At 43.2% G+C, this 21,025-nt stretch overlaps 2 protein-coding genes across 2 annotated transcripts in view; one reads left to right on the plus strand and one right to left on the minus strand.

The window, feature by feature from the left end:
• Positions 1-8,396, minus strand: part of COL4A2 (collagen type IV alpha 2 chain) — a 320,821-nt gene extending 312,425 nt beyond the window's left edge. The window contains exon 1 of the mRNA XM_077297013.1: positions 8,266-8,396. The gene's annotated coding sequence lies outside the window, so the exon portion shown is untranslated. The remainder of the gene's footprint in view (positions 1-8,265) is intronic.
• A 17-nt stretch (positions 8,397-8,413) lies between these two features.
• COL4A1 (collagen type IV alpha 1 chain) overlaps positions 8,414-21,025 on the plus strand; it is a 228,855-nt gene continuing 216,243 nt past the window's right edge. Inside the window, exon 1 of the mRNA XM_077297015.1 lies at positions 8,414-8,632. Coding sequence (XP_077153130.1) covers positions 8,564-8,632 — 69 coding nt within the window. The 5' untranslated portion in view covers positions 8,414-8,563. The remainder of the gene's footprint in view (positions 8,633-21,025) is intronic.

The raw sequence follows: 21,025 nt of genomic DNA on the forward strand, positions 1-21,025 counted from the left end.
CACATATCTCCATGGATTTCATTTCTGATCTTCCGCTATCTCAGGGCATGTCCGTTATCTGGGTGATATGTGATCGCTTCTCCAAGATGGTCCATTTGGTTCCCTTGCCTAAGCTGCCTTCCTCTTCCGATCTGGTTCCTGTGTTTTTCCAGAACGTGGTTCGTTTGCACGGCATCCCTGAGAATATTGTGTCAGACAGAGGATCCCAGTTCGTTTCCAGGTTCTGGCGATCCTTTTGTAGTAGGATGGGCATTGATTTGTCGTTTTCGTCTGCTTTCCATCCTCAGACTAATGGACAGACGGAGCGAACCAATCAGACTTTGGAGGCTTATTTGAGGTGTTTTGTCTCTGCTGATCAGGACGATTGGGTGACATTCTTGCCGTTGGCTGAGTTTGCCCTTAATAATCGGGCTAGTTCCGCCACCTTGGTTTCGCCTTTTTTCTGCAACTCTGGTTTCCATCCTCGCTTTTCTTCGGGTCATGTGGAGCCTTCTGACTGTCCTGGGGTGGATTCTGTGGTGGATAGGTTGCAGCAGATCTGGAATCATGTGGTGGACAACTTGAAGTTGTCACAGGAGAAGGCTCAGCGCTTTGCCAACCGCCGCCGCGGTGTGGGTCCCCGACTACGCGTTGGGGATTTGGTATGGCTTTCTTCCCGCTTTGTTCCTATGAAGGTCTCCTCTCCCAAATTTAAACCTCGTTTTATTGGGCCTTACAAGATATTGGAAATCCTTAATCCTGTATCTTTTCGTCTGGATCTTCCTGTGTCGTTTGCTATTCACAATGTATTTCATAGGTCCTTGTTGCGGCGGTACATTGTGCCTGTAGTTCCTTCTGCTGAGCCTCCTGCTCCGGTGTTGGTTGAGGGCGAGTTGGAGTACGTGGTGGAGAAGATCTTGGATTCTCGCCTCTCCAGGCGGAGGCTTCAGTACCTGGTCAAGTGGAAGGGCTATGGTCAGGAGGATAATTCCTGGGTGGTCGCCTCTGATGTTCATGCGGCCGATTTAGTTCGTGCCTTTCATGCCGCTCATCCTGATCGCCCTGGTGGTCGTGGTGAGGGTTCGGTGACCCCTCACTAAGGGGGGGGTACTGTTGTGAATTTGCTTTTTGCTCCCTCTAGTGGTTACTAGTTTTTTGACTCTGGTTTTTCTGTCATTCCTTTTATCCGCACCTGGGTCGTTAGTTAGGGGTGTTGCTATATAAGCTCCCTGGACCTTCAGTTCAATGCCTGGCAACGTAGTTATCAGAGCTAGTCTGCTGTGCTCTTGTCTACTGATCCTGGTTCCAGTTATATCAGCTAAGTCTGCCTTTTGCTTTTTGCTATTTGTTTTGGTTTTGTATTTTTGTCCAGCTTGTTCCAAATCTATATCCTGACCTTTGCTGGAAGCTCTAGGGGGCTGGTGTTCTCCCCCCGGACCGTTAGACGGTTCGGGGGTTCTTGAATTTCCAGTGTGGATTTTGATAGGGTTTTTGTTGACCATATAAGTTACCTTTCTTTATTCTGCTATCAGTAAGCGGGCCTCTCTGTGCTAAACCTGGTTCATTTCTGTGTTTGTCATTTCCTCTTACCTCACCGTCATTATTTGTGGGGGGCTTCTATCCAGCTTTGGGGTCCCCTTCTCTGGAGGCAAGAAAGGTCTTTGTTTTCCTCTACTAGGGGTAGCTAGATTCTCCGGCTGGCGCGTGTCATCTAGAATCAACGTAGGAATGATCCCCGGCTACTTCTAGTGTTGGCATTAGGAGTAGATATATGGTCAACCCAGTTACCACTGCCCTATGAGCTGGATTTTTGTATTCTGCAGACTTCCACGTTCCTCTGAGACCCTCGCCATTGGGGTCATAACAGTATAGGGTCTACAATCATTATAAAAGGAATAATTTTAATGACAAATTCAATAAATACAACAGATATTTTATTCCAAAAGTATACATAATTACAAAATTAAATCAGAGAGACACAAACAATAAAGGATCAGGAAGATAACGGCTAGTGTGTCCTGACTGAAAACCAATAGGGGCATAATGTAAAGTGCTAGTGCCTTCCGACAAAAGGATCAAGGGGGTGAAGATCAATGTATGAAGCAGCTCATCCTATTGCACAATGCGTATGGTATGCTTCCAAATACTCTCCCCTCTCCCAAAAGTGCTTACCCATACTGGTAATCGGGCAGGAACACACGCCTCTCCGCCACCGACGAGCATTTCGCGTGAGCTTTGTCAAGCTTTATCAGATACTATACCATGCAATATTGTGGCAGTATATTTATACTTCACTTGATGGGCAGGCTTTACTAACTAGCTGGAACAGATTTAAGTGGTCATTAGTGTATTAGAATTTAATTAGCTGGCACAGATTTATGTGGTCACCAGTGCATTAATAAGGTGACAGTATGTGCACTTGCACTTTACTATTATTTATTTATATTGCTTTTCTGGCCACACATTGCATCTGCCTTTTTATGTAGGTCCATTTCTTACATTTTTTTTCATATTTATACATTACTAGCTGAAGAGCCCGGCGTTGCCTGGGCATAGTAAATATCTGTGGTTAGTTATAGCACCTCACTTCTCTTATTTTCCCATCACGCCTCTCATTTTCCCCATCACATCTTTCATTTTCCCCCTCACATCTCTCATTTTCTCCCTCACACCTCTCATTTTCCCCCTCACTCCTCTTATTTTCCCCCTCACTCCTCTCATTCCCCCCTAACACTTGTCATTTCGACCTCACATCTGTCATTTTCCGATCACTGCACTATTTTCCCTCACTCCTCTCATTTTGCACTCACACCTTTTCATTTTCACCTCACACCTCTCATTTTCACCTTAGTATATACATGTTTGTCATCTCCCTTATATATAGTATACACCTGTATGTCATCTCCTGTATATAGTATATACCTGTATGTAATCTCCCCTGTATATAGTATATACCTGCTGTGTGTCATCTCCCCTGTATATAGTATGTACCTGTATGTCATCTCCTCCTATATATAGTATATACCTGTATGTAATCTCCTCCTGTATATACTATATACCTGTGTGTCATCTCACCTATATATAGTATATATCTGTGTGTCATCTCCTCCTGTATATAGTATATACCTGTATGTCATCTCCTCCTATACATAGCATATACCTGTATGTCATCTCCTCCTGTATATACTATATACCTGTAGGTAATCTGCTCCTGTATATAGTATATACCTGTGTGTCATCTCCTCTTGTATATAGTATATACCTGTATGTCATCTCCCCTGTATGTAGTATATACCAGTGAGTCATCTCCCCTGTATATAGTATATATGTGTGTGTCATCTCCTCCTGTATATAGTATATACCTGTGTGTCATCTCTCCTGTATATAGTATATATCTGTGTGTCATCTCCTCCTGTATATAGTATATACCTGTGTGTCATCTCCCCTGTAAATAGTATATATCTGTATGTCATCTCCTCCTGTATTAGACCTCGTTCACACGTTATTTGGTCAGTATTTTTACCTCAGTATTTGTAAGCTAAATTGGCAGCCTGATAAATCCCCAGCCAACAGTAAGCCCACCCCCTGGCAGTATATATTAGCTCACACATACACATAATAGACAGGTCATGTGACTGACAGCTGCCGGATTCCTATATGGTACATTTGTTGCTCTTGTAGTTTGTCTGCTTATTAATCAGATTTTTATTTTTGAAGGATAATACCAGACTTGTGTGTGTTTTAGGGCGAGTTTCGTGTGTCAAGTTGTGTGTGTTGAGTTGCGTGTGGTGACATGCATGTAGCGACTTTTGTGAGATGAGTTTTGTTTGGCGACATGCGTGTAGCAACTTTTTGTGTGTCGAGTTGCATGTGACAGGTTAGTGTAGCAAGTTGTGTGCAGCAAGTTTTGCGCATGGCGAGTTTTGTGCGTGGCGAGTTTTATGTGTGGTGCCTTTTGAGTATGTGCAAGTTTTGTGTGAGGCAACTTTTGCATGTGTTGGTAACCCGATGTTTACCCTGGTTACCATTGTAAATGTAAAAAAAAAACAGTACATACTCACCTTCTGATGTCCGTCAGGTCCCTGGCCGTCTGCTTCCCGCACTGACTGTGAGCGCCGGCCTGAAAGATGAGAAAAAGAGGTTAGATTATACTCACCCAGGGGCGCTCCCACTGCGGTCCGGGTCCGATGGGTGTCTCAGGTCTGGTCCGGTGCCTCCTATCTTCATTCCATGACGTCCTCTTCTGGTCTTCACACCGCGGCTGCAGCGCAGGCGTACTTTGTCTGCCCTGCGTCAATAGTTCTAAAGGATGAAAAGCTACGTAGCACAAAGACATCATGTTGTGTCTGATGTCATGTTAATCAGACACAACATGATGTCTTTGTGCTACATAGCTTTTCATCCTTTAGAACTATTGACACAACCTGATACAAAAGTGTCAGACAGCAAACACCTACTGAAGAAGTACTGGTCATAACATACTCCTCACATTCGTCATGCACTATTTTAGGTATGTGACATTTTTGTTAAAGGTACCGTTACACTAAACGACTTACCAACGATCACGACCAGCGATACGACCTGGCCGTGATCGTTGGTAAGTCGTTGTGTGGTCGCTGGGGAGCTGTCACACAGACAGCTCTCTCCAGCGACCAACGATCAGGGGAACGACTTCGGCATCGTTGAAACTGTCTTCAACGATGCCGAAGTCCCCCTGCAGCACCCGGGTAACCGGGGTTAACATCGGGTTACTAAGTGCTGGGCCGCGCTTAGTAACCCGATATTTACCCTGGTTACCATTGTAAAAGTAAAAAAAAAAACACTACATACTCACATTCTGATGTCTGTCACGTCCCCCGGCGTCCACAGGGTTAAAACTGCTTTCGGCAGGAGCGCTGCTATGCACGCGCTGCTGCCGAGAGCTTCCCTGCACTGAATGTGTCAGGCAGCGCCGGCAGTAACAGCGATGACGTCACCACTGTGCTCTGCTTTACGGCCAGTGCTGACACATTCAGTGCAGCGAAGCTCTCGGCAGCAGCGCGTGCATAGCAGCGCTCCTGCCGAAAGCAGTTTTAACCCTGTGGACGTCGGGGGACGTGACAGACATCAGAATGTGAGTATGTACTGGTTTTTTTTTTACTTTTACAATGGTAACCAGGGTAAATATCGGGTTACTAAGCGCGGCCCTGCGCTTAGTAACCCGATATTTACCCTGGTTACAAGTGAACACATCGCTGGATCGGCGTCACACACGCCGATCCAGCGATGACAGCGGGTGATCAGCGACCAAAAAAAGGTCCTGATCATTCCCATCGACCAACGATCTCCCAGCAGGGGCCTGATCGTTGGTCGCTGTCACACATAACAAGATCGTTAGCGGGGATCGTTGCTACGTCACCAAAAGCGTGACGTTGCAACGATATCGTTAACGATATCGTTATGTGTGACTCAGCCTTTAGGCCTTGCCTCCATTTAAGCGGTCATCTATTGTTTTGTCCCTATGACATAGTAATCAAGCCACACAGTATCTATAACTTTAGGTGCCAGTTGCATGTATTTTTTTTATCAGCCTATGGATACTAACTTTCCAATTAAAGCTGCACTCTGAAACGCTATACTATGTAAACACTGAATATATGAAATTGGAACAGAATTACTGATGTAGAAAACATGTTAAAAAATTAAGGTAATTAGCCAATTCATATCAGCCCACCAGCCAATGACAAAGCGTACTCCTTTATTGAGACCCTAAACTTATCATGATGCCTCCCCTGGTTAAAAGCCTACCAATATATGGGCAGGTATGATAAAGCTCTATTTAAAAACACCTTAAAACACCATTTAAAACACACGTTCAAGGAAAAGTTTTTTCGTACGTCGGATCCTGCATTTCCTACCGCGCATGAACGGCCGGAACTCCGCCCCTTCCTCCATGGGACTTTAGGATGGGCAGCGGATGCGTTGAAAAACTGCATCCGCTGCCCACGTTGTGCCGAATTTTCACGGCGTCCGTCGGTATGTCGCGCTGACGCTTAGCGACGGCCCCGTACCGATGGAAGCGTGAAAGAAGCCTTAGGCTGATGGGAGGAGTGCTCAGTCAGAAAGCATTTACTGCAAATATCAAAAACTGACCGGTATTTCCAAACAGAAAAAGACTAGTGTGAACAGGTATAAGCTAAGAGAGCCGCTCTATATAACAAACAAATTAAGGCTGCACTTTGAAACGATATAGTATGTAAATATTGAATATATGTAATTGGAACTGCATTACTGCTGTAGAAAACATGTTAAAACATGAAGGTAGTTAGTGAACAAATTCGCCAATTCGTATGAGCCCACTCCTTGTCGTTGGCCAATTTGTGCACTAATTACTTTCATTTTTTAACATCTTTTCTAATTAATAATAATTTGTTAGTTATATACATTATATAGAGTGGCTCTCTTAGTTTGCACCTGTTCACACTCATCGTTTTTCTGCTTGGAATAACTGCTCAGTTTTTTGGTATTTGCAGTACATGCCCTCTGACTGAGCACTCCTCCCATCAGCCTAAGGTGATTTTAGATAGAGCTTTATCCTACCTGCCCATATAACTGTAGGATTTTAGACTGGGAGATGCATCATGTTAGGTTTAGGGTCCCAACAAAGGGGTACACCTTGTCTCTGGCTGTCGGGCTCACACGAATTGGCTAATTTATGCGCTAAGAACTTTAATCTTTTACAATGTTTTCCACAGCAGTAATGCAGTTCTAATCTCATATATTCAATATTTACATACTATAGTGTTACAGAGTGCAGCTTTAGTTTGTTAGTTGTATGCAGCTTGCACCTGTTCACACTTGTCTTTTTCTGTTTGAAAGTGCTGGTTAGTTTTTTTAATATATGGATACTAACTGGACACAAGCGATATTTATGGAAATGCAGTGAAACGATCACAAAACCCACAAGACATTATTATACACAAGACATTATTATACATGACCTGCAATACATGGGAATAGGGGTGATCACAGACAGAGGAGGGAGGACCACAGTGCAGAAGAGTTTGTAGGCTCTTTTCAGTCCAATAGCTCATCATACTCCACCCATGGAGGTAGTAGAGACCCCCTTACCTCTGGGGCCGCCGAATGCGGCTGCACAGGTTGCACCAATAGTATATCCACTGCTATATAGAAAAGTTACAGCACATTTACAACCATTTTGTGGGAGCTACTAAAGTAGTAAATAAACCTTAGGGTCACGTTCCCACCCTGCGCTTTTGGTGTTTGATGCTGCAGAAACATTTCTACACCCACTATTAGGTTACTTGTGGTTTTTCATTGTGTTTTTATTGCTTTTTCTGCAGTGGTTTTTGTTTCTTGCTGGTGTGTCCTGCTTCACATAGTTACATATAGTTTCATAGGCTGAAAAGAACATCTAGGGCCATCAAGTTCAACCTTCATTAAATAAAGCTGCTTTGTTTTTATACCTTCTAGTAATTGGCTTTGAGCACCCTTTATTGATATACTAATGTGTGGATTCCATGCGTTTTGGATGCGTTTCCGTAGTGTAAACACCGTTTTTTTTTACCTGAGTATCTTCTGCATCTAGTCCTTTACTATGGGAAAAATCCGCACAGAAAACTCAGAAGTTGACATGCTGCGGATGTGAAACTTGCACCGCGGGTCGTTACGCTGAGTAAAAAAGAAGCGCAGTGTGCACGAGAGCTCTATATATCCCATCCACTTGGCTGGAAACGTAAAATGTAAAAATATACAGTCACAAACTCACCAAAAGCTCATCGGGGAACATATCTAAGGGGTACCCACGGACCACCCGTCTAGAAGGACTATTAGTGACGAGAGCCCCGTAGTGTAGCAGCCTCTGTGTGACCACATTGGCGCGGCGTAATATTAGTATTATTAGATCACCCTTGCAGTGTATGTGCTGGTGCCCACCTAGTGATCACCAGCCAGTGTACCCCTATAAATGGGGGCACCCTCAGGTCAGGGAATGAAAGATTACTTGTTCTGTAACTGGCACTGAGCGACTGTCCCATGCTGCAGCTCGTTACAGTGTGCCAGCCCAGCAATCCCCTGACAGCCATGCACTTGTAATAAGGCTGGGCATGGACTATTCCCCTCCACTGACAGCAAGCAGAGCTGGGCGCTACAGACACTGAGGGGACACAGCAGTCACATATACTGTAGGTAGAATGCAGCGCCTGTCGCGATATGGCTGACTATCCTGACATCTCTCAGTAGGTGAGAGCCCCCCAGCTAGCAGCAGCCCCGGGCACCGTCACTTACCAGCAGCCTCTGATGCCAGCTCTGCCCGGGCACCGTGCGCTTCCCTCCGAGGTGCAGAGTGAGCCGTTGTGCTGGGACCGGAGCTCTGCAGCAGCGCAGACGAGGGGTTCAGCTTCATGGAGGTCCCTGTGAGGAGGTGGGGGCTGCAGTGGGAGGGGAGTTAGCGCCAACAAACTGCGAACTTTCCTCAGCGCCCATTTCACATTGCGCTCTCACATGAGAACAGGGGACTCGTGAGGGGATGCTGCCAGGCCACACACTGGCACCTCAGTAACACCAGCCTATCTGCCGGGACACCATGCCAAGGACCAAGCTGCTGGCACTGCTCTGCCTGCTCCAGGAGCTCATCAGCTGCTACGAGGCTGCGGTGAGTGCACACTGTCCGTCACTGGTCACCCGGTACTAGCCACAGTGACCGCAGCCCTGGCCACTGCCTGCAGGCTCCCTGCCAGTCAGTGTGCGGCCATGTGTGGTCTGGGAGTTACAGGGTTACATTGGATTGTACGGAGACAGAAAGTGTTGTAATAGGCTTAGATACAGCAGCTATACCCATAATGATGTGTAATAAGCTTAGATACAATAGCTATACCCATAATGATGTGCTTAGATACAGCAGCTATACCCATAATTATGTATAATAAGCTTAGATACAATAGCTATAGCCATAATGATTTGTAATAAGCTTAGATCCAGCAGCTATACCCATAATGATGTGTAATAAGCTTAGATACAAGAGCTACACCCATAATGATGTGTAATAAGCTTAGATACAACAGCTACACCCATAACGATGTGCTTAGATACAGCAGCTACACCCATAATGATGTGTAATAAGCTTAGATACAACAGCTACACCCATAATGATGTGCTTAGATACAGCAGCTACACCCATAATGATGTGTAATTAGCTTAGATACAACAGCTACACCCATAACGATGTGCTTAGATACAGCAGCTACACCCATAATGATGTGTAATAAGCTTAGATACAACAGCTACACCCATAATGATGTGCTTTAGATACAGCAGCTACACCCATAATGATGTGTAATTAGCTTAGATACGGCAGCTACACCCATAATGATGTGTAATTAGCTTAGATATAACAGCTACACCCATAACGATGTGCTTAGATACAGCAGCTACACCCATAATGATGTGTAATAAGCTTAGATACAACAGCTACACCCATAATGATGTGCTTAGATACAGCAGCTACACCCATAATGATGTGTAATAAGCTTAGATACAAGAGCTACACCCATAATGATGTGTAATAAGCTTAGATACAACAGCTACACCCATAACGATGTGCTTAGATACAGCAGCTACACCCATAATGATGTGTAATAAGCTTAGATACAACAGCTACACCCATAACGATGTGCTTAGATACAGCAGCTACACCCACAATGATGTGTAATAAGCTTAGATACAACAGCTACACCCATAATGATGTGCTTAGATACAGCAGCTACACCCATAATGATGTGTAATTAGCTTAGATACAACAGCTACACCCATAACGATGTGCTTAGATACAGCAGCTACACCCATAATGATGTGTAATAAGCTTAGATACAACAGCTACACCCATAATGATGTGCTTTAGATACAGCAGCTACACCCATAATGATGTGTAATTAGCTTAGATACGGCAGCTACACCCATAATGATGTGTAATTAGCTTAGATATAACAGCTACACCCATAATGATGTGTAATAAGCTTAGATACAACAGCTACACCCATAACGATGTGCTTAGATACAGCAGCTACACCCACAATGATGTGTAATAAGCTTAGATACAACAGCTACACCCATAATGATGTGCTTAGATACAGCAGCTACACCCATAATGATGTGCTTAGATACAGCAGCTACACCCACAATGATGTGTAATAAGCTTAGATACAACAGCTACACCCATAATGATGTGCTTAGATACAACAGCTATACCCATATTGATGCCACCAGAGCAAGAAACAGTTATGTGAAATTGCTCGTGCCCAGTCTCTGATCGCACCAGTCCCTGACTCACTGAGGGCCACCTTGATTACATGCTATGAATGTGTATACAGAACTGTGCAAAGGTTTTCAGCAGTTGTGGAACTAATGCTGCAAAGTAAGAATGCTTTCAAGAATAGATGTTTTAATAGTTTGTTTTATTAATTAACAAAATGCCAAGTGAATGAACAAAAGAGGAATGTAAACCAAATCAGTATTTGGAGTGACCAGCTTTTGCCTTCAGTTCAGCAGATAGTTTTTTCACTTCACATGCAAAGTTTTTGAAGGGATTTGGCAGGGAAGAGGTTCCAATCATCTTGGAGAACTAACCACAGATCTTCTATAGATGTAGGCTTGTGCAGATCCTTCATGTATCCGTGGACAGACTCTTTGATGAGATCAGGGCTTTGTAGGGACCATATCATCGCCTCCAGGACTCTTGGTGCTTCTTTAGGCTGAAGACATTGGTTGTATGTTTGGGGTCATTTTCCTGCTGCACAATGACTCAGGGCCAATCAGACGTCTCCATGATGGTATTACAAGATGGCTAAATATCTGTCTTGTTTTTCTCATCATTGAGGACACCATTAATCTTGGGCAAATTCCATTTGCTGAAATGCAGCCCCAATCTTGCAAGGAACCTTCTCCATGCTTCACTGTTCCCTGCAGGCTCTCATTATTGCGCCACTATACAGTCCTTTCACTTCTGTTACTACCAAATATTTCAGTCAAGAGCACTTTCCTATACCCCAGTTCCTGTATTTTCATGCATAGTTGAGTTGCATGGTTTTGTTTCCATGATCATGGTATGGCTTTTACCTACAATTCTTCCGTGAAGACTTCTGGCTAGACGTCTTCAAATAATAGAGGGGTGTTAGCTTGGTCCCACTGGTTACTTACAATGCTGAACTGATGGCACTGCTAGTCATCTTCTTGGCCAATTACTGCTTCTTCGGTCCTCAACATTTCCCATTTCTTGGTGTCCACATGCAGGCAGACGCTTATCCATGATGTAATGAAACCAGGGAGATGTCTGATTGGCTCAAAATGTATTGTACACCAGTACAATGACCCCAAACATACAGCCAAAGTAAATAATATCTTCAACATAAAGAACAAGGAGTCCTGGAAGTGATGATTTGGTGCCCATGGAGCCCAGATATCAACATAATTGAGTCTGTGTGGGCTTGTCTCAGACAGAAGGATTTGTGCAAGCCTACATCAACATAAGATCTGTGGTTAGCTCTCCAAGATGTTTGGAACCTTCCTAACAAGTTAATTCAAATCAAAACCTGTGTGCAAGTGTACCTAGAAGAACTGATGCTGTTTTTAAGGCAAAGGGTGATCACGCCAAATATTGGTTACATTTATATTTCATTTTTGTTCATACACTTTATATTTTGTTAATAAAAATAAACTGTTAGCACTTTTATGTTTTTTCAAAGCATTCTTACATGTAGAGGATCAGATACATACAGTGCAGATTTCATTTTTTTCCTGTGCTTATTACTGCACTAATTTATCCACCAAGATGCATGAAGGTATTTGAAAATGTGACTGATGTTGTAACCTTGCTTACACTTACTAAAAATAAAAATATGAGTAGATTTTTGTCTGCACAGCAGGAAAAAAAACATGGCACATCCAACATGTGTGAACATACCCTAAATCATTGGATTCATCTAGATTGAGCACAAAGGGGGTCATGAAAGTCCCATCATGTTACTGTAGAAATATAACTGAGGGCAGCTAAGGCTGGGGCTGCAATATCTCCCTTACATTGTGAAAAAAATACAAGCCGGGTAATTTTTCAGATTTCCTACATTATGGGGACAAAATAAAGCAATATAAGGTCATGAAATCACCATCTGAAATAGAACTGATTTTCATGTTCTATGTAAAAGAGTACTCCCATATTAACAATTGGGCTTAAAAAGTGGATTCCGAATAGTAGCTCTGGTATGGTGCACCCGAACCAGTGCTCTGCGGGCCTCCTACCTGTGGATCTGATTAGTGGGTCCAGCACGACATCATGAATGTATCCCGCCACAATGATGATGTCTCACTGGGTTTACTAATCAGAGGCGGAGGTCTGCAGGGCTCTGGTCTGTTGGCCACAGACTTCAGAAGTCTACTGCACCAGCGTCCAGTGAATCACTTTTCTCAACTCTGCTTACTTGAAATACTGAACTATACTTAGAACATCGGAGTATCAAGCACTTTGAAAGATTTTGGATAAGGGGCTAATTTTATAACTGCTCTTTGTGTTTAAAGCGTTGGTCCTAAAGGTGCACAAAAAGATTTGCCCTGCCCTGGTGGGGAGTCCATGGAGGAGAGGACTGGATGCCGGACCAAGACAGCGCAAATCTTTCTTCTAAATTCTAGCTGCTTCCGTCTTCTATGATGAGTATATTTGCAAACTGCTTGTAAAAAGTTGCAATTTACTTTTTTCTTCAAATTTCACCTTTTTTTATTGCTTACTGCTCATTGTCAAGGGGGCAGACCACTGCTGCCGTCTAGCTACTGTAGCCCAACATGCGCAGTGCTTACGCGTCTCTACATGGTGGAAATATACTGTATGCAGTGCACTGACCCTGGCTGGGACCTCTGGAGGACACCTTGGCCTCCTGATCCTGGACAGTTTCAGTTCCACTGAGGCCCAACTGCCCCATTCAGCAGCATCAGGAGCACACAGTTTGGGCCAGAAGAGTGATGATGATTTTGACCTAAACTGTCAATCAGTAGCACCCTCTCCCAGTCCGTCATGAAATAATGAGACTGCAGAGCAATGTCCTCCTCAAAAAAGAATATAATAACCCTTTAAAGGGGTTGTCTGGCCTTGGTTTGCCAGCCTGCTATCACTTTATGTGACTACAAGCTTTTGAGTCCTCACAACACATTCACACATACGCGCTGTGAGAATTTTCCGGTGCCGTGAGCCGTGAGCATGTGACCACAAGAATGCAATTTGTATACATGCGGTCCCATGCCGACTAGACATTTGCATCCTCGTTCAATGCAAGTGTATTGAGTGAGGCCTGACATGTCTAGTAGGAATATGTATGATTGTTCAATGGCAGATGATGGGGAAAACAGAGATTTTTTTCATGCCTCATCCTATTATTTCCCAACTGCTATTCATAACACATTAATGATCAGTCAAAAAGAGTGTTTTCATATGTGTCAATTTTAAAAACCACTACAAAACAATACTACAGAACCTCTTCAAAAACAGCATTTGTGAATACAGTTTTAAAAACCTATACATAGAATAAGCAATCCAACTATCAGATATTAGTATGCTAATAAGAACCTTTGGAAATGCACGTGGATTGTATCATGTATACATGTCTTCATGTATGTATATGAGAGAATTGTACTTAGTATTCACACAAGCCAAAATATTAGGAACTGTACAAACATTATTGCTGGTGGCCAACATTAATAGGTAAGCTATGTAAAGTATCCCAAGGGGGTATCTTTAAAATGTAACTGGTCACTGGACCATGAACTTTTTAAAAGCTAATTTGCAAACGTTTTTCCATTGTTAGCAGTTATAAAATGTAAATGTTGCTAAACGTTCCCATTGTAAGTACAGTCACATGCACAGTAGGTATTACTGCAGAGAACATACAGTGGTCATATTTCAGTAACTATATTGTTAAATATTGGAATCTGTGGAAGGAAGGTATCATGAAAGGACTATTCAAAATTCTATTCGTGGCTACGTTGCTGTATTTGCATCAATTGTTTCAGACATAACCGACTAGAATATGTGACATTTTAATAATTTTTTTAAAAAGTCCTAATTCATGTTTCTGGCTTAAAGCTCATTTGCACCCCGAACCATGCCTACTTTTTATACTCACTTTTAAAAGTGGCTACACGGGTTTAAAATAACACAAAGTTGAATTGCATCAAAATTTGCACCTTTCAAAGGCAGAAACGTTCTAAAATGTCACTGCATAGTAGAGCAGCTGAACAGGATCATGCTTCTTCGGGAGCTGGAAGTCAGCTGTCATACACAGCTAGACTCCCTATGGAGAAAGCAGAGATGGTTTACTAGGCCCCTTTCACACATCAGTTTTTTGCCATCAGTCACAATCCGTTGGCTCGACGGATCGATGGATCCATTGCAGATTGTGAAAAACTGATGCGACTGATCCTTTCTTGGACGGATCCGACTAGCAGATCTGGCTAATTGGATCGGAGCATGCTCAGTAAAAAAAACGGAATCCGTCGCTAATACAAATCTAACAGGAAAAACGGATGAGGCAGCATCAGTCGCCGGATCCGTTTTTTTCAAAATTCGACGGATTGTGACTGATGGCAAAAAACTGATGTGTGAAAGGGGCCTCACCATCTTTGCCTTCCTGCTCGCTGTATACACAGTGCTGAAAAAGTAATATGTAGTGCCTCAAGGCACTTTACCCCTTCGGTCATGTGAGAGGGAGAAGGGTCCTAGGAGGCCCAATCAGCTCGGTCATGCAACCAAGAGGCTGTATTTCTACTTTAACTGGGGATAATATGAGCTCCAGTCACTGGGGAAATTGGAATAAAAAAACAAACAGTATTTATATCTTGAAATGCCACTCAATGATCATTTATGACCTTATGGGATGCACAATATGTGAACTAAATTAAACAATAAATAAGTGCATAAATAAGCAAAACCCAGGAATTAAATAAAGAAATACATAACTAAAAGCTGCTACCAATCCTACCTTTGTTAAGGAAAGGTGAACAAATTGTGTACTGTTAGTCAAATGTTCCTTCTGGTTATAAAAAACAGATACATATCTTCTTTATTCTCCCACCGATATCGCCCAATATCGGTAAAAAAGGTACAAGAAAGTATGGGAATAACATACAAATAAGGCCCCATGTACCATGAAAAAACAAAGCAAACATTATTTTAACATCTGTGTGAAAACATTTTTTTTTACAGCTTTTTAAAATGCATGTACGGAAAAAATGAAACTGTGCCTGCTCAAGAACGGGTGTAAATGGCCTGATCTTGAACTGGGGAAGGGATTGTCTCATCACTCATTTGAGCATGCGTGCTTGAACAGATGAGCAATCAGAAGAGTGCTGTAGAAGGATAACAGTCTGCGGTGAAACATCTCGGTCACATAGGCAGGATTGGAGTGGTTCAGTTACCGTATGTATATATATGTGTATATTTTTTTTTTGTTTCACTTTGAATGGGGTGAATGGGGGGTGATTCAAACTTTTATTTTTTTTATTTTTTAATACTTTTAAAAACTTTTTTTTTTTACTTTTTGCATGCTTCAATAGTCTCCATAGGAGTCTAGAAACTGCGATAACCAGACTGCCTCTGCTACAGACAGGCGCTGATTAGAATGTCTGTATGTAGCAGAAATGCTCACTTGCTATGAGCGCCGACCATCGGGCGGCGCTCATAGTAATCCGGCAATAACAACCTTAGAGGTCTGCTGGAGACCTCTGGTTGTCATGCCGATCCATCGGTGACCCGTGATCATGTGATGGGGTCACCGATAGGATAGGCGGGATTAGTGATGCGCTTCTGGCGCAATCACATTAAGGCTGTGTGCACACGTTCAGGATTTTTCAATTTTTTTTCATGTTTTTTCGCTATAAAAATGCGATAAAACCGCGAAAAAATGCATACATTAAGCATCCTATTATTAGAATGCAATCCGCAATTTTTGTGCACATGTTGCGTTTTTTTCCGCGGCGGAATCGCATTCTGGAAAAAACGCAGCATGTTCATTCTTTGGGGATTCGGGACACATAGAAATGCATTGTTCCGCTTTCTTCCCGTATGGGGCTATGCCCACCATGCGGGAAGTAAGCGGATAATGTGCGGTTGGTACCCAGGGTGGAGGAGAGGAGACTCTCCTCCAGGCCCTGGGAACCATATAGTTGTTAAAAAAAAAAAGAATTAAAATAAAAAATCATGATATTCTCACCTTCCAGCGTCCCTCGCAGAGTTCCCGGTCCTCGCGATGCTTCCGTTCCCAATAATGCAATGCGAAAATGACCTGTGATGACATAGCGGTCTCGAGAGAACGCTATGTCATCTGATGCATAATTGGGACCGGAGCATCGAAAGGAGCGGGGGGACGCCGGAAGGTGAGAATATCATGATTTTTTATTATTTTTAACATTAGATCTTTTTACTATTGATGCTGCATAGGCAGCATCAATAGTAAAAAGTTGGTCACACTTGTCAAACAGTATGTTTGACAAGTGTGACCAACCTGTCAATCAGTCTTCCAAGGGATGCTACAGATCGCTTGGAAAACGCTAGCATTCTCCAAGCTAATGACGCTTGCAAAATGCTAGTGTTTAGCGGAAATACGCATGCCAATTCTGCATGTGAAATACCTGCGGCAGGAGTTGCGGAACTGCCGCGGAAATTTCTGCTGCAATTCTGCAACGTGTGAACTTAGCCTAAATGCTGCTGTCAGCGATTGACAGCCTCAATTAATAGGTTAACAGCCGCGGGAGGATCACAATTCCACTCCCGGGTGTTAGGGGCACATGTCAGCTGTTTTGAACAGCTGATATGTGTCTGGAAAGTTGTGGGATCAGCACCCTCATCAAAGGGAGGGACACGACATGCGCTGTACTAGTACGGCACATGTTGTGAAGGGTTGTTTGTTTGGTTATCTGAACCATTTAAGTGGGATAAAGATGCAAAAAAATAAGAAATCAGTAAAGGGGCAAAACTATTTTTCACACAACTGTATTTATGTGAACAAAAACAAAAAAAAAGTGCATATTTGGTATTGCTGATTCCAGAACTACCCAACCTATGAACCTGTCACACTATTTATACAAACCCACCAGTGGACTCCGTAAAATGAATAGAAAAACTTTGCAAAAAACTATGCTTTTTCATCATACCGCTAAAAGAACGTGGAATAAAACAAAAGCAAAAAAGATAAATATAAATAAAAATCATGTAGCTGAAAACGTCATCTTGTCCTGCGAAAAAACAAGCCACCATAGAGCTCCATCAGCTGAAGAAATAAAAAAGTTATACCTTTCAGAATACACCATGCAAAAACAAATATATTTTCTATAAAATTGTTTTTATTGTGTAAAAACAGCAAAAACATAAAAAGCTAATATAAATGTGGCATCGCTGTAATTGAACTGACCAGAAGAATAAATCTGTCATATTACTTTTACCATACAGTTAACGGCATAACATTTTTTTTCTCAATTGTGGTTCTTTGTTCATTCTGCCTCCCAAAAATCAGAATAGATAGCGATCAAAAAATGTTATATGCCCAAAAATGGTAGCAATAAAAATGTCATCTTGTCCTGCAAAAAACAAGCCCTCACATAACTATGCTGGAAGAAATGTAGAAAAATTAAAGCATTCAGCATATGGTAAAGCAAAACTCTATTTTGCAAAAAAAACCCATTTTTTAGTGTGTGATAGCAGCTGATCATAAAAAAAATGATATAAATCTGATATCGCTGTAATTGCACCAACCAGAAGAATAAAGTAGTCTAATTGCTTATACTGTACGAGTAACATCTTAAAAAAATAAATAAAAAACCGCAATAAGACTCGGCTGACATTTATCCTGCACTCAATTCTGAGTGCTTACATCGGGGTTTCTTTGTAAATCTGAGATACGTGATTCAGGCGGAATCTCCAGCGGATGATTTCCTATAATGAGACAGGTAGAGACTGTTATGGACTGGTAATTTAGGAGCGACATGCGACTAGCTCTGAGCAGGTGGTAACTATACAGACCGCAGTTCCTGATCTTAACACAACACTAGAAGTAGCCGTGGGATGTTCCTGTCACTCCCTGGACACCTCGTCACAGCCGGAGAACTAGCTACCCCTAAAGGTAGAAACAGGAAAGCTATCTTGCCTCAGAGAAAATCCCCAAAGGATAGGATAGCCCCCCACAAATATTGACTGTGAGAGGAGAAGGAAATGACATACGTAGTATGAAACAAGATTTAGCAAAGGAGGCCACTTCTAGCTATATACATAGTAAGTAAAGAACACTGTGCGGTCAGTAATAAAAACTAGAAAAAGTCCACCGCAGAGATATGCAAAAATCTCCACACCTGACTAAAGGTGTGGAGGGCAAAATCTGCAGCCCAGAGCTTCCAGCTTAGCTAAATAGATCCATACTGATAAGCTGGACAAATGAGCAAAACATAGAATGTGCTAAACAATAAAGTCCACAACAAATGGACTGCAAAAGGACAAGCAAGGACTTATCTTTGCTGAACTGGACAGAGTGTCAGGGAAATCCAAAAGAGCAGTGGCTCCAAGCAGGAACAATTGACAACTGGCATTGATTGAGGGCTAAGGCCAGACTAAAATAGCCGAGCCAGAAAGACGATCAGTGGAAGCAGCTGCTAATGCTAAATCCAAGAAGCAGCTATACCACTCAAAACCACAGGAGGGAGCCCAAGAGCAGAATTCACAACAGTACCCCCCCTTGAGGAGGGGTCACCGAACCCTCACCAGAGCCCCCAGGCCGATCAGGACGAGCCAAGTGAAAAGCACGAACCAAATTGGCAGCATGGACATCGGAGGCAACCACCCAAGGATAACCTCCTGGCCATAACCCTTCCACTTAACAAGATACTGAAGCCTCTGCCTCGAAAAACGAGAATCCAAAATTTTCTCAACCACATATTCCAACTCCCCCTCAACCAACACCGGGGCAGGAGGATCAACAGAGGGAACAACGGGCACCACATATCTCCGCAACAAAGATCTATGGAAAACATTGTGGATGGCAAAAGAGGCTGGAAGGGCCAAACGAAAAGACACTGGATTGATAATCTCAGAGATCTTATAAGGACCAATAAACCGAGGCTTGAACTTAGGGGAAGAAACCTTCATAGGAACATGACGAGAAGATAACCAGACTAAATCCCCCACACGAAGCCGAGGACCAACACACCGACGGCGGTTAGCAAAACGCTGAGCCTTTTCCTGAGACAACGTCAAATTGTCTACCACATGAGTCCAAATCTGCTGTAACCTGTCCATCACAGAATCTACACCAGGACAATCAGAAGGCTCAACCTGCCCTGATGAAAAACGAGGATGGAAACCAAAATTACAAAAAAAGGCGAAACCAAAGTAGCCGAACTGGCCCGATTATTAAGGGCAAACTCGGCCAACGGCAAGAAAGCCACCCAATCATCCTGATCAGCAGACACAAAGCATCTCAAATAGGTTTCCAAGGTTTGATTAGTTCGCTCAGTTTGGTCATTTGTCTGAGGATGGAACGCCGAAGAAAAAGACTAATGCCCATCCTAGCACAAAAGGCCCGCCAAAACCTGGAAACAAACTGGGAACCTCTGTCAGACACAATATTTTCCGGAATGCCATGCAAACGAACCACATGCTGAAAAAACAATGGAACCAAATCAGAGGAGGAAGGCAATTTAGGCAAAGGTACCAAATGGACCATTTTAGAGAACCGGTCACAAACCACCCAGATAACAGACATCCTCTGGGACACAGGAAGATCCGAAATAAAATCCATGGAAATATGCGTCCAGGGCCTCTCAGGGACAGGCAAAGGCAAAAGCAACCCACTAGCACGGGAACAGCAAGGCTTAGCCCGGGCACAAGTCCCACAGGACTGCACAAAAGAACGCACATCCTGCGACAAGGAAGGCCACCAAAAGGACCTAGCCACCAAATCTCTGGTACCAAAAATCCCAGGATGACCGGCCAACACCTAACAATGGACCTCAGAAATTACCTTACTTGTCCATCTATCAGGAACAAACAGCTTCCCCACAGGACAGCGGTCAGGTTTATCAGCCTGAAATTCCTGAAGCACCCGCCGTAAATCAGGGGAGATGGCAGAAAGAATCACCCCTTCCCTAAGAATGCCAACCGGCTCAAGAACTCCAGGAGAATCAGGCAAAAAACTCCTAGAGAGGGCATCCGATTTAACATTCTTAGATCCCGGAAGATATGAAACCACAAAATCGAAATGGGAGAAAAACAGGGACCATCGAGCCTGTCTAGGGTTCAGCCGCTTGACCGACTCGAGGTAAATCAGATTCTTATGATCGGTCAAGACCACAATACGGTGCTTGGCCCCCTCAAGCCAATGTCGCCACTCCTGAAATGCCCACTTCATAGCCAACAACTCCCGATTGCCGACATCATAATTGCGTTCCGCAGGCGAAAACTTTCGGGAAAAGAAGGCACACGGTTTCATCAAGGAACCATCAGAATTCCTCTGTGACAAAACGGCCCCTGCCCCAATCTCAGAAGAGTCAACCTCAACCTGAAAAGGAAGAGACACATCCGGCTGACGCAAGACAGGGGCAGAAGTTATTCGGCGCTTAAGCTCCTGAAAGGCCTCAACAGCCTCAGAGGACCAATTTGTCACATCAGCGCCTTTCTTCGTCAAATCGGTCAGGGGCTTAACCACACTAGAGAAGTTGGCAATGAAACGGCGATAAAAATTAGCAAAGCCCAAAAATTTCTGAAGGCTCTTCACAGATGTGGGTTGAATCCAGTCATGAATGGCTTGGACCTCAACAGGATCCATTTCTATAGACGAAGGAGAAAAAAATAAACCCCAAAAAAGAGACCTTCTGAACTCCAAATAGGCACTTAGACCCCTTCACAAATAGAGCATTATCACGAAGGATCTGGAATACCATCCTGACCTGCTTCACATGAGACTCCCAATCATTGGAAAAAAATCAAAATATCATCCAAATACACAATCAAGAATTTATCAAGATA

Source organism: Ranitomeya variabilis, chromosome 3, assembly GCF_051348905.1.
Source record: "Ranitomeya variabilis isolate aRanVar5 chromosome 3, aRanVar5.hap1, whole genome shotgun sequence".
NCBI lineage: Eukaryota > Metazoa > Chordata > Amphibia > Anura > Dendrobatidae > Ranitomeya > Ranitomeya variabilis.